Source organism: Lithobates pipiens, unplaced genomic scaffold (assembly GCF_037356315.1).
Source record: "Lithobates pipiens isolate NorthernLeopardFrog02 unplaced genomic scaffold, aLitPip1_a1.2 Scaffold_28, whole genome shotgun sequence".
In the NCBI taxonomy this organism is placed as follows: domain Eukaryota; kingdom Metazoa; phylum Chordata; class Amphibia; order Anura; family Ranidae; genus Lithobates; species Lithobates pipiens.
Window position 1 is genome coordinate 138,980,809 of NW_027507789.1, and position 15,045 is coordinate 138,995,853.

Here is a 15,045-nt window from a genome sequence, read left to right on the forward strand (position 1 = left end):
TAAAGATCTGTAAGAGCAGAATTAAGATCAGCTAGCCTGTGCAGAGGCACAGGTAGGTTGGACAACATGAAGTGAAGTGTAGGTAAAGCACTAAACTCTAGCGTGTAGCTCCCAATCACCATGTCTCTTACCCAAACACCAAGATGTTTGCCGACCAGGTTTTTGCAAAGACCTACACAAGTTCCCTCTGCTTTGGAAAATGGGGGCATCCACTAAAGATGAAGAGGACTAGTCTGCATGTTTGGGTAAAGGGTGTAAAGTCTGAGATTGAAGTCTAACCTTGGGTTTGAGCTTGGATTGGAACTTTTCTTGGCTTTAGAAGTGGGAGAGGTCTTTCTTGAAGGTGACCTATTCTTGTTCTCCTGGGGCAAATGAGACATCTTAGCACCAGTTACATATTTTATGAAGTTATCTCAAGATGCACCAAGGAGACGCTCACCATCAAAAGGTTTGTTCAGCAAGTGTTTTGTATGTTATTCCACAGAGCAACATTTCAGAGAAGTGTTCTTTGCATATTTACAGACAGAAGACTGGAAATAAGACGGACAATATCAACTAACTCATCTATGCAACAGTGTAAGGCTGAAGGTTTAAGCTCTAAGCTCTCTACAAATAAAGGATCAATAAGGATTTTAGCTGGATCCTGTGACATAAGATTAGTCTATGCCACTAATGTTTGACAAATAAACATCACGACTATGGTAGGGTGCATACCAAGGCCTATTAATGAAAATAGGGATTTGGAAATAGCTTCAAGCTGTTTGTCACTGGGATCCATAAACAATGATGCACCCTCAATAGGTACAATCAGTGGGCACAGCCCACTTCTTATTAAAAGCCTCTTCCAATGGATATTGGTAAGTAAAATGCTTTGGAAGAGTGAATAATTTATCAGGATTAGTCCAGTCTCCATAAAGAACTGGTTCAATTCTACCGAAAACGTTTTGGGGCCTTTTGGAGATCTCCAACTAGTAACAGAACAAGTTGCTTGAGCTAGTCACTTGGGCTGTTCCAGTTTTAAACAGGTCCTCAGCTCTTCAAGAACCATCAATATGGTAACTTTAAGGTAACTTTCCGTTTGGGACATGTCTCAGTTGACTGTGGCTCGTCAGGAACAAAATGTATTCAGAATACATTTAGAAGATTGTTTATTTGAAAACAAATCTGCAGCATAAGGTTCAGAGGGCACTATGGCTACAGGAATGTCAGCAAAAGTTTCTACAAAATAGGTAAAGTCTCTATGTTCTGAGAAATCTTTTTTTCAACTTCATCCATAAACTGTAGCATAGCTGTATCGAAGTACTGTACTACCTGAGTAAGGTAGAGGAGGGGGATTACCCCAGATGAAGCAAAGGGAGACTCCAAGGACAGTGTGGGCTAAGGAAGAGGACAACATTCCAGGCTATCAGTGTAAGGTCCCTGAGGAGGGACCTGGGAGGCCTCCCTGGAGTGGATCGTAAGCGGAATAGGCCTGATACAACTGCAGAACTATTCCCTTTATGCTTGGGATTCATCATGATGTATTGCTAGACTGAGGCAACTTAATTTAGGATGCCAGGTAAAAAACCGGCCGGACCTCACAAACCAGCAACTGAAAACAGGAGAGGGTTAAAAGCCTGGAGGTGAAAAGGTCAGTGTAAGACGTAGAAAAGACTAACTCAAGTGAAAAGCCAGTGTCTCTTGCAAAAAGGATCAATGGCAGGAAGATTTACCTCCTGCTGAAAAAGGTGGGAACAAAATGTGAAATGCAGCACAAAGCCCAGTACACGAAAGGTGACATTCTAGGTTACCTTAGCTCCATTTACGGGCATAATCAAGTGATTCTTCTAGACTGAGTCACACCAAAGGTTTTGCCATGGCTCTGGACCTAGAGCACTGTGCTGCTAATTAACGCCGTAAAGTAAGGTCTGGAGTAAATGCCACAAGCAGAGCCCAGTGCTTAAAAGTCACATTCCAGGCAGGCCCCACAATTTCCAGGTATGGCCGCCAAGGACACGCTGATCTGGATATCTGTATAAAGACCTGAGCTCAGCAGCAGGGAGTTGAAATAATTGAAGCAAAACGGTAAAAATGGTTAAATCTTTTTTAACCACTTAAGGACCAGGCCTCTTTTTCAGACTTGGTGTTTACATGTTTAAAACAGTTTTTTTTTGCTAGAAAATTACTTAGAACCCCCAAACATTATATATTGTTTTTTTTTAACACCCTAGAGAATAAAATGGCAGTCATTGAAATACTTTTTTTCACACCGTATTTGCGCAGCGGTCTTACAAGCGCACTTTTTTTGGAAAAAATTCACTTTTTTGAATTAAAAAATAAGACAACAGTAAAATTTTGTGATTTCCACTGCTGCCTACTAAGCGCTTGTGTTTATACATTTTTTGGATTTGGGGCACGAGAGTATAAACATTGTGAGGAGTAAAATTAGCCCAATTTTTTTTTTATATTGTGAAAGATAATGGTACGCCGAGTAAATTGATACCCAACATGTCACGCTTCAAAATTGCACCCGCTCGTGGAATGGCGTCAAACTTTTAGCCTCAAAAATCTCCATAAGCGACATTTAAAAAATTCTACAGGTTGCATTTTTTGCGTTACAGAGGAGGTCTAGGGCTAGAATTATTGCTCTCGCTCTACCGATCGCGGCGATACCTCACATGTGTGGTTTGACCACCGTTTTCATATGCGGGCGCTACTCACGTATGCGCTCGCTTCTGTGCGCAAGCTCGTCGTGACGGGGTGTTTTTAAATTTTTTTTTTTTCTTATTTATTTTAATTGATTTTATTTATTTTTACACTGTTTAAAAAAAATAATAAAAAATGGATCACTTTTATTCCTATTACAAGGAATGTAAACATCCCTTGTAATAGAAAAAAGCATGACAGGTCCTCTTAAATATGAGATCTGGGGTCAAAAAGTCCTCAGATCTCATATTTGGGCTAAAATGCAAAAAATAAATAAATAATAAAAAAAAGAAAATCTGACATTTAAAAAAAATATACCTTTAAGAGGTATGGGCGAAAGTGACGTTTTGACGTCGCTTTCGCCCTCCTATGGTATAGAGACGAGTGGGGGCCATCTTAGCCTCACTTGTCTCTATGCCCAGCAGATGAAAGGACCCGATCGCCTCCGCCGCTACCGACGGCTCCGGTAAGCGGCGGAAGGTGCGGGAGGGCGGTGGGAGGGGGGGTGGCACCTCTCCCGCCGCCAATAACGGTGATCACGCGGCAAATCCGCCGCGGAGACCACCGTTATCGTACAGCCGACCGCCGCCTGAAGAGATGGATATCTCGGTTGTGGCAGCAGCTGCTGCCGTTACCGAGATATCCCTCTTAAAAAATAGGACGTACATCGTCGTGCGGCGGTCGGCAAGTGGTTAAGTAGAGAAAAGACATCCATCTTCATAAGGATGCTAACAAAGAACTGAAACATGCTGGTAGTGGGAGTGTCTATACCTGGCTGGGCATTTTTGTTTGCCAGTGTACGATTCCTCCTGAAGGTGGCAGTACAAATTAACTGTCTTGCATTAACTGAATCCTGTGTCCCTGAAAGGGTTAGTTCACCTTTAGGCCACTTTCACACTGAGGCGCTTGTAAACTGCCAGTAAAAACACTGAGCGCTTTTGAAGAGCTTTCCATTCATTTCAATGGAGAGGGGAGTTTTTCACAGCCCTGCCAGCACACTGTGCTGTGTGAAAGTGTTCATTGATTAATGGAAATAAGTTTTTCGTGAGCTTTTTAGGCACTGTTTTTAGCGTGAAAGCACCTGAAAAGCGCCTCAGTGTGAAAGTGGTCTTACAGAAAAAAAAGAAATTTAAAAAGATAAACTAGCACTGGACACCCTCCCAGCCCCCCTCATCCCTGTTGTACTTACCTCAGGAGTTGCCATGCTATCGTTACCCCTGAAGCCATTCCAGCAGCCTGGGGATTTAAAATCCCTACTCTTCCTCCTTTTCTCGGTCAGTGCTTCTGGAACAAACCAGGTGGATTCTGAATTCCGATTGGTCAGCGCTGACACTGTGACTGGCGCTGATCAATCAGAATGCAGAAGCGCTGATGGAGAAGAGGTGGAAGAGCAGGGGTTTGAAAGCCCAAGACAGCTGGATCAGCTACGGGGGGGGGCTCACAGCGCAGCAACCTCGAACATAAGTACAGCTGGGACTGGGGTGTGAGGTTATCTGGTATTTGCAGTAAAAGAAATGTAAAGCTATACACTCACTTTAATGAAGACGTTCATAATGAACTTTTAATAAAAACTAAAGGACGTCACATGATGCAGCTACATCAGATGAGGACTGCACTCCTGTATATGCAAGCAAAGGATTCTAGACCTTTTGGTTCTTCTGACCAACACTTCTTGTCTATAAGCACTCAAAACAGTATGGTTGACTGTCATCTTTTTGTTTACTTACTAAATACTACCCCTTTCAATTCACCTATGCCCACACAGATCTCTCAAAAGTGTGAATAATGAGGACTTCAGTGTGGCTTTGTACATAAAATAATGATACACTACTGTAAGAAAAATCTTTATATGGAATAAAAAAGTACCTTATTTCATGCAGTTTGACTATTTCATTGATAACTAGAACGACAAGAAGCGAAAGTGACCCTGACAGCCATGACAGTAGGGGGATGTCCCAAAGGCTGAACTTTAGAGGAGAATCCGGATTTGTCCACAGCTGTAGATCTAGGGCTGTCTGTAGTCCTTGTGCGAGAACCCTATGACACAAAATGCTGTCAGGAAAGTAGAAAAAGCCCACTGAACACATTGCACAACTTAGAGAAGCACCAAGTACTCACAAGAAAGGGAGAGTCAAGCTCCACCATATATTGCTGAAGGGGTTCCTCTTCCATAGAGATTTAGAACGATGGACATGACTGACAGAGATAAATACTGAAAAGAGAGAAAAGACATTTAGAGACACAGTCCAGGTTACACTCACTTTTTCACACTTTTTTTTCCATTAAAAAAATGACTTATTCCGGTAGATACAAATTAAGGGACATTGAGATTACATAGGGTACAAAGTAACTATTGAGATTATGAAGTGGGGTTTGTTTGTCCCCCAATAATACCATACCTAACAAGGCACATCATATGGAGTACGGAATAAAACATAATAAAATACTGACAATATTAAAATATAGGTATAAAGACAATACAAGGTAAAATATGGTTGTCAATATTAACACCCAGACGTCAGCACAGTCCGGACAGGGGCATCACTCGGGCCATGTTTGGACCACAGGCCGGCATCTAATGAAGGCTGGTCTAGAGATTCAATCCATTTTTCATCATCTATGTTACATCAGTCTCCCACCTTGTCTTTATCCCATAGGCTATTTGGGATGAGGAGGGAAGAAGTAACAAGCCATAGAATATAAAGATCCGTTTACAAGGTTCTATGCTTTTAACCACTTTCATAATTTGGTTCGGGACTGACTGTGGGAACACAAGAAAATGAATTTTACATGGCATGACGAACCTGCAGGAATCTGAAAGACATATGTTTGGGCAATGAGAAGTCCTCCTTTAGTCTATCAAATGTTTTTAGATTACCAGATGAAAGAAGGTGACATAGATAGTGTATACTCAATAGGTCTGCATCAGAAACAAAGATAGGTTCTGTAGCATTTTATTGTGTCAAAAGGGGGTATGGTCATTATATTGGGGAATATTCAGTTTGTCAGAGGCCAAGTCCCATATTTGCCCTATAGTGGTAGATAAAGGGACATTCGATCTCCCACAGTTTCAGCTCCCTTTAAACCACACTTTCTCACACTTTTATCACAGGTTCTGCTTACCTATGTGTAGAACAATGAGACAGGCACAAAACTTCTGAGCTACAAGCAATGCCCCAGAAAAAGATCCAAACCAGTCCGGGGCACCGGGAGCATCACTGTAAGGAGAGAACCAAATACATTAGGCACACCAAATTCTGCCTTCTGCAAGGGGGAAGTGTTTTCTTATGCGATTCCTGATTTTGTACCTGAAAACTGGAAACCCAGAGCAGTTGGTGGCATTATTGTGGGAAGAAATCTCACAAAAACTCTGTAGCGAGAACCAGAAGCAGGCCAGACAACAGGAGAAGGAAGGGAGGAACTTGATTAGGAAACATACCAGGAAATATTGCCGAGTCTAACGGTGGAGAAAATGATCACAATTATCCACACATAGTATGAAAAATCGGATTTTAAATAGTAACAAAAGATATGTAATAAGAGTATCCAAGCAATAAGTGCACTTTTAAAGCCTAAACGAAGACAAATTAAAAAAACAGAAAATTCAAGATCTATAAACGGAGGACGGGCAGATGATTGAAAGTTCCACCTCATCCATTCATAGATCCCGTTTTCATTCACAGAAGCTGCAGTACAGCTTCTATGAATGGCAGAGCTGGGCAGAAAGGACAAGTATAGTTGGGGCACTGTTGATAAGAGCTTGTGACATCTCCGACAGTTCTATTAAGTCATGTCCCTTGTGATGATTTTTGTGTGTTTGTTTTTTTTTTTTCAATTTTGGCTGCACTTGGGGCTTTAAGGGAAAAAAAAACCCCTCCCCCACAAAACTCTACATAAATCAACCAATTCACTGTCTGGAGCAGTTCAGTATTTATCATCTCAGCTGCTCATTCTCACATCTGAAGATAAGGATCTGACCATGGAGAATTACCTTGGCACATAACAGTCTGTCATTATTCTCTATGGCTAGAGCCACTTCCAGTCCAGGCAGAGACAGATAAGGCAGAATGGGGCTCTTTGAAAGGTAGCAGATTTGCTCATATTTGCGCTCCATCACTTTTATTAATATTGTAAGCATTATAATAGGTGCAGAGAAGCTACTTTTTTCTTTGTAAAGTGAAACAGTAAACTGCGTTATTCCACTGGTTTGCTGCAGGAGCAGAAAAAGTTGTAGTTGGGCCTCCTGGATATCCCCCAGACCCTAAGCTCATAACTAGTTTGCCTTTGGCTAGTTAAGTTGCCTTTGGCTGAAACAGCAGAGCTTTGCTCCGAAGAAAGGGGAATGTCCCCCAAAACGCATCAGCTGGTATTAGGACATTGACTTGAATCAGAGGAATTCCAGCATTTGCTAGTCCTTTCAGTTCCCTGGTTACATACAAACGCTGTTACTACTTTTGCGCGTATGTACTCTATTTTATCCTTTAACTCTTTGGCACAGAAAGTATGCAAATATATGCAGCGTTTCAGCAGGTTGGCCTTAATGCCAAGAGGCCGCATATTTGCGTACCAGAATGTAAAACACAGCTGTGCCGAGAGCATGCGCCCTGTGTGCTCCTGGCACAGTTAACGTATCGCTACTTGCGATCGGGAGCTTTCGGATCATTTGAGATAGCCAATTACGGCAATCACATCATCATAGCAAAGGACAAGACACATGCCCACTAGGGTTCAAAGAGCCTCCCTCTTTTCCCCCCCTCTCTCCGGGTTGGTAGGAGGGTGGGGATACGTTACAGGTGATCTCTTGTAAGCTGCGCTGGCGGGCGCCATCCTGTCCCCGGTCTGCGATACCTGTGGAGTGTTCCGGGACCCCGAGTTTGCAACCAAGGGGCTCTCTCTTTTTAACAACAAATCTTCCTTGTGGGAACAATAGTTGAATCTGTCATCTTTGTGGATACAGTGGATGGGGTAACTTTACCAATTATTTGTACCCTATGTTATTTAACATATTGACAATGTACATGAGGAATATTTGTTATATACTTCCCCCACATACACATTTTTCTCTGAAGACCCCAGTGAGGGTTGAAACGCGTACTAGCACTGTACATGTTTCATGTATAATTGTACAGCGTTAATAGGACATAATTGACTGTCACATTGTATCCATGTAGTTACATTTATTTGTCTTTTTTCCTTTTTATCATGCTATTCCCACTGGAAGCTCATGTTTTAACTACTATGTTTTGAAAAAGTTTTTTTCTTATCTTAATAAATTATTATATCTATAGAGGTCATCCATCCTATCTCTGTGTTTGCTGCCAAAAAACCCCATCTGGGGGAGTTGTTCTTCCTTTTTCTCTATCACATCATCATAAACCCCGCCCCCAGCAGTTGAAACCCATTAAAAGGCCGTGAGGAGCTGAAGCCAAGGGGTTAATAAAGTTCTGTAGATAATGCACTAGGCGTTTGTACTCTTTGTTCTATTTGTGTCTGCGCAGTTGCAAGATTGCTTGGTCTTAGGAGGGCTGCATCGTCTTCATCATCCAGTGTGGGTCATGAAGCGGGAGCTATCATTTGTTTAATCTCCCTGGAGTCCCTTGGCGCTATGATGTCATGATATTTTTCTTTGTGGAAAGTGAACCGGTTGCAATGATAGAAAGATGCGCCAGTGGTGTTAAGAGCTGCACAAGCCTCAGGCAGAGAACTGGAGGATTTTTAAAAAGTATAGGTACTGGGCACAATGGAAACTTTTTTTTACTGCAAAGGCTGGGGATTGATTTTTTTCCCCTTCTAAACAGGAAGGGCCTTTCCTCAACAAACATGAGAACTCAGCAGCCTCTCGTCACCTAAAGCCAAGGGCATCGGGATTTCTCTCTCCAGCATCTATAAAACACTGAAACTACAATTTTTCGATGGACCCTTACAGTGCATCTGGAAAGTATTCACAGCGCTTCGCTTTTTCCATTTTGTTATGTTATAGCCTCATTCCAAAATGGATTCAATTCATTATTTTCCTCTAAATTCTACAAACAATAACCCCATATAATGACAATGTGAAGGTAGTTTGTTTAAAATCTCTGCAAATTTGTTAAAATTTTTTTTTTTTTAAATCCCATGTATGTAATACCTAAATACTTTGTTGGCACCAATTACAGACTTTTTGAGTATAATGCTACAAGCTTAGCACACCTATATTTGGGCAGTTTCTTCCATTCTTCTTTGCAGGACCTCTCAAGCTCTATCGGGTTGGATGGGGAGCATCGTTGCACAGCCATTTTCAGATCTCTCCAGAGATGTTCAATCGGGTTCAAGTCTAGGCTTCGGCTGGGACACTCAAGGAGAATTCACAGAGTTGTCCCGTGGCCACTCCTTTGTTTTCTTGGCTGTGTGCTTAAGGTTGTTGTTGTGTTGGAAGATGAACCTTTGCCTCAGTCTGAGGTCCAGAGCGCTCTGGAGCAGGTTTTCATCAAGGCTGTATCTGTACATTGCTGTATTCATCTTTCCCTCGATCCTGACGAGTCTCCCAGTTCCGGCCACTAAAGAACATCCCCATAGCATGCTGCTGCCACCACCATGAGTCACTGTAGGGATGGTATTGGCCAGGTGATGAGCGGTGCCTGGTTTCCTCCAGACATGTGGCTTGGCATTCAGGCCAAAGACTTCAATCTTTGTTTCATCAGACTTTTGTTTCTCATGGTCAGAGTCCTTCAGGTGCCTTTTGGCAAACTCCAGACGGGCTGTCGAGTGCCTTTTACTGAGAAGTAGCTTCCATCTGGCCACTCTACTATATATGCCCAATTGGTGAAGTGCTGAAGAGATGGTTGTTCTTCTGGAAGCTTCTCCTCTTTCCACAGAGTAACCATTGGGTTCTTGGTCACCTCCCTGACCAAGGCCCTTCTGCCCTGATCACTGTTTGGCCAGGCAGCCCACTCTAGGAAGAGTCCTGGTGGTTCCAAACTTCTTCCATTTATGATGGAAGCCACTGTGCTCATTGGGACCTTCAACGCTGCAGACCTTTTTCTTCCCCAGATCTGTGCCTCAATTCAATCCTGTTTTGGAGGTCTACAAACAATTTCTTGGACTTCCTGGCTCGGTTTGTGCTCTGACATGCACTGTTAACTGTGGGACATTATATAGACAAGTATGTGCCTTTCCAAATCATGTCCAAACACCTGAATTTACCATAAGTGGACTCCAATCAAGTTGTAAAAACATCTCAAGGATGATCACTGGAATCAGGATTTACCTGAGCTCAATTTTGACTGTAATGGCAAAGGCTGTGAATATTTAAGTACATGTGATTTTTTTTCTATTTTTAATAAATGTGCAAAGATTTCAAACAAAATTCTTTCACATTTTCATTATGGGGTATTGTTTGTCGAATTTTGAGGAACATAATGAATTTAATCCATTTTGGCATAAACTTGTAACAACAAAATGTTGAAAAAAGTGAAGAGCTGTGAACACTTTCTGGATGCATTGTAAATATGCGTGATAGAATTTATTTAGTGTATGGATGATTAAAAACTAAGCCAAGTTTTTCTGGAAAAACCTTCATGGCTTTCAATACTGCCAACAAAAAAGTGTTTTATATATAACATTAGCAATTTTCAATTTTTGAATCATCCCTATGACAAGATCAATAAACCTAATAATCCTAAATTACCTTTATTATGTTGGATAACAGCTACTTATCCAAATGTTTAACTCAGACACTTTAATAATGGTGGTAGGGAGAGTTAAAGCTGAACTCCAGCCAAAGCTTTATGAAGGTTTAGCTATAGGAGGGTAAAAGTTAGAACCGCTTTCAGGTTTTTATCTATATCCCTATCAGTGGGATTTCCTTGCACTTCCTGTCCAGAATGGACAGCAATCCCAACAATGATTTCTGCTGTCAGGACAAACATCCTTATTGGAAGATATCCCCACCACCACCTATCACGGTAGCAAAAATAAAATGTTGCACTGCACTGACTTTATGGTGAGGGGAAATCGCAACAGTGGAAACACAGACCAAAACAAAAACCTAACAGAGGCTCTAACCCCCAATCCGCTATGTCCAATTTTTGAGTGGAGTTCTACATCAACAGCTGCTCTTCCAAAGGATTACTGAAGAGGCTGTATCTCACTCATACCAACTTTATCTTGCAGTGTTTCTAAAGGAAAGATTATAAAAAAACAAAAAGGAAAAAATAAAAAATAAACACACGTTATACTTACCTGCTCTGTGGAATGGTTTTCCACAGAGCGATCCCGACCCTCTTCTTTTTGGGTCCCCACTGATGGTCCTGGCTCCTCCCTCCTGACGACTGACCCCAATAGCAACCCTCTTGCTATGAGGGCACTTGAGCAGGCAAAGCCACACTCCCGCTCTTCTCCTCATTGGCTCACTGACTGTGACTGAAAGCGACAGGAGCCAATGTCTTTTGCTGCTGTGTGAGCTAACGAGGAGAGAGAGACCCCAGAAAGCTGATGCTCTCATGCACATCTCTGAATCGAGATGGGTTACATATAAGGGGGAGCAGTGCCCAAGTTTTTTATCCTAATGTAGAGAATGCATTAAGTTAAAAAAAAACCTTAAGCCCTTATAACCACTTTAAATACTGCTCATTCTGAGAACTCCTGGAGCTTTTACATGTTGTCAATTCTCTATTCAGCTATTATGCACAGCACTAAAACTATTGTTAAATCATACATACTGAAAACCTATGTGCAATAAATAAGTATAAAATAAATTACAATAGGAACACTAATGAAAGTTATAGTGAAAACAGCAACTATATATGAAAAAATATATATCTTCAATATGCAACAAATACAACTAGTACATAAACCATACATAAAGTGCAATCCAAACAAGTGTGAACTTTTTCAGTTGGTGGTAACCAATAACCACTTGTCCATCCACCATGCATAAAGTGCAATCAGTGCAGTACGAATAATTGTCCACCTCTTAATGGCTTAAAAAAATAACAAAAAAAAAACAAGCAAAATGAAGGTTTTGGAATGGCCTAGTAAAAGTCCGGACCTAAATCTGATTGAGATGCTGTGGCATGACCCTAAACAGGTCATTCATGCTGGAAAACCCTCCAATGTGGCTGAATTAATACAATTCTGCAAAGAAGAGTGGGACAAAATTCCTCCACAGTGATGTGAAATACTCATTGCCAGTTATTGCAAACACTAAATTGCAGTTGTTGTCGCCAAGGGTGGCACAACCAGTTATTAGGTTAAGGGGGCAATTACTTTTTACAAGGCCAGGCAGGTTTGGACAACTTTTTTCCCTTAAAAGAGATTTTTTTTTTTTTGGATTCATACTTACCTAGGTGGATGCTGCATTGGTCCCCTGGTGCTTCTACACTAAGAACCGAACGATCCAACACCACGGATCGCACAGTTCTCTGCTCTGCCTACCCCCACCCCCCCCCCATTTACTGGAGCACTGTGGGCACGAGCGGCCGGCTCAGGCTCTCAGCGGCTCGCTGAGAGGTTGACGTGGGTCTGGGCGGATCCCGACTCCATGGCCTTAATGACGCCCGAGCCTGGACCAAGTTTGTGATGTCAACAGAGAGCAGATTTAGGCCGGCTGAAAATGGGCCACAAAAGTGTAAAACAAATGGCACTCCTGTGATCCATAGGAGAAGTACAGCTAAATAACCTCAGGCTGGACTTCTCCATTTTGTATTTGCTCGGGTTATCTTAGCGTAATAATAACATTTGTTTGATGATCTGAATCATATAAGTGTGACAATAATGCAAAAAAACAATAAATTTGGAAGGGGATGAATACTTTTTCACAGCACTGTATATCTTTTAAAATATAGCACTGGATGTAGGTGTTGTGTAGTTGTTAATCACAGAGTATTTTCTACACATAATGCCATCTCTGATGGCACGTAATCTGTGTTTATTGGTTCTGCAACTCCCATAATCAGTAAAAAAAAAAAGTAAACTCATCAGTATTATTTTGATTGTTGAACAGATTTTATCAGAAAAATAAAGTTGCCATACAGTGTTTACCTTCATACCACAGTAGTTCAGATTAGATACAGTATATATAGAACAATTGCCACCAATCAGAATTCATTTACCTTTTTAGGTATGGAACGCAGATTTTTCCCAGTTGCTACAGACATTATGGAGATGTCAGCTGGCTTCCCAATCAGTGAGACACTGTGGAAGAAATAAACAAAGAGTTCACTACGCAAATCTGATCAGTACAGCGATGTCTGATGTTACCATGGTAAAGGGTTCTATTTATAATACATTCGGCGGACAAATGTCAGAAGCATTTGTGTAGTCTGGACGAAATGTCCTTGTATTTTTTGTAATAGATTAATGTCTGTAACACCAGCATCATCTAGTGGTCAAAATGAGGTATAGTTTTCTGAAATACCTCAATGAGAAAATATACTGCATTTTGGCCACTAGATGTACCTGACAATACAGCAATTAGTCTATTACATAAAATACAGGAAAATATCATGCAGGTTGCATGAATGCTTCTCATATTTGTCCAACAAATGTTTTATAAATAGACCCCTTGAATATACTTAACCAGTTCACCTCTTATGCCGTGTACACACAACCGTTTTTCCCCATCAGAATAAACTCAGACGGTCTTTCCAATGGAATTCCGACGGAGTTCCGCCAAAACGGACTTGCCTACACACAATCACACCAAAGTCCGTTCATTAGAACGTGATGACGTATGACGGGACTAGAAAGAGGAAGTTCACTAGCCAGTAGCCAATAGCTGCCCTTGTGTTGTTTTTAGTCCGTTGGAATAGCATACAAACTGTTTTCCCGATCGAAATTGATTCCGTCGGAAAGATTTAAAACGTTCTATTTCTAGGTCCGTCAGAATTTTTTTTAAAAAAAGTCTCATGTAGTCCACACATGATCAGAATATCCGATGAAATGACTCCATCTGACCTTTTCTGCCGGAAAGTCTGGTCGTGTGAACATTACACATCTATACCCCTCTATACCACTATGAACCAGAGCACGTTTTTAAAATCCATATTTTATTTATTGAAAAAAAAAAAAAACAACAACACACATAAAAGTCAAGAAGCCGTAGAAAAACATCCAAACACAAATGAAAAAAATAAATAATAAAAAAAAAGTGCAAATTTATTTGGCAAGAACTGTCATTACTTAAAGTGTTTGTAACCCCCCCAAAAAAACATGCTCCTGTTCCTGTCAGTCTGACATACTGCAACACTGATCTCGGCAAAGAGCCTCTGACGGAGGCTCTTTACCACGTGATCAGCTGTGTCCAATCACAGCTAATCACAGTGTAAACAGGTAGAACCGTTTATCGTTTTTTCTCACTCGCGTCTGCCAGGCGCAAGTAGAGGAAAGCCGATCGGCGGCTCTCCTGACTTTTTTTTTTTAGGTCTTTTTTTAATTTGTTTAGCAAAAAATAAAAAAACGCAGAGGTGATCAAATACCACCAAAAGAAAGCTATTTGTGGGAACAAAATGATAAAAATAATAATTAATTTGTGTACAGTGAAGCATGACCGCACAAGTCTCATTTTAAAAGCGACAATGCTGAAAACTGAAAATTGGCTTGGGCAGGAAGTGGGGAAGTGCCTGGTATTGAAGTGGTTTTAAGAATAATCAGTAGCATAGTGCTATTGCAGTGTAATTGGTCTCTTTTTTTATCTTAAAAAAAACTGGTTAATTTAACTTTTTGCTATAAAACACATCCAATAAAAAAAATAATTAAAAAAAAAATCAAATTTCATCATCAATTTAGGCCATAATATATTTTGCTACATTTTGGTAAAAACAAAATCCCAGCAAGTGCAAAAGTTATAGCATCTACAAACTATGGGATATATTTATGTTTTTCTTTTATTGCTTTTTTATAGTAATGGAGGTGATCAGCAATTTTTAGTGGGACTGCGGCATTGCAGCAGACAAATCTGACACTAAGTGACACAAATACAGTGATCAATGCTAAAAAAAATAAAAAATAAAATAAAAATGCACTACTAATCACTACTAATGACACTGGCAGGGAAGGGGTTAACATGGGGGGAGGGGATCAAAGGGTTAAATGTGTCCCCTGGGAGTGCTTGCTAACTGTGGGGGGAAGTACTTAGCAGAAACACAAGATTCTCCATCTTTCCCTATGACAGAAAGGCCTTGTTTACATAGGGCAGTGATGGCGAACCTTGGCACCCCAGATGTTTTGGAACTACATTTCCCATGATGCTCATGCACTCTACAATGTAGTTGAGCATGGGAATTGTAGTTCCAAAACATCTGGGGTGCCAAGGTTCACCATCAGTGACATAGGCAGACCGCTGTTCTGTCTGCTTCGGGAACGATCTGCGGGTCCCAGTGG

The 15,045-nt window shown here is 41.0% G+C and overlaps 1 protein-coding gene across 2 annotated transcripts in view; it reads right to left on the reverse strand.

Annotated features, from left to right (window-relative positions):
- Positions 1–15,045, reverse strand: part of TMEM94 (transmembrane protein 94) — a 177,251-nt gene that overhangs the window by 11,770 nt on the left and 150,436 nt on the right. For both annotated transcript variants that reach the window (XM_077459611.1, XM_077459610.1), the window contains exons 27-31: positions 12,777–12,858; positions 5,994–6,142; positions 5,809–5,903; positions 4,804–4,897; positions 4,552–4,722 (exon numbers count right to left, since the gene is read on the reverse strand). In XM_077459611.1, coding sequence (XP_077315737.1) covers positions 4,552–4,722; positions 4,804–4,897; positions 5,809–5,903; positions 5,994–6,142; positions 12,777–12,858 — 591 coding nt within the window. The remainder of the gene's footprint in view (positions 1–4,551; positions 4,723–4,803; positions 4,898–5,808; positions 5,904–5,993; positions 6,143–12,776; positions 12,859–15,045) is intronic.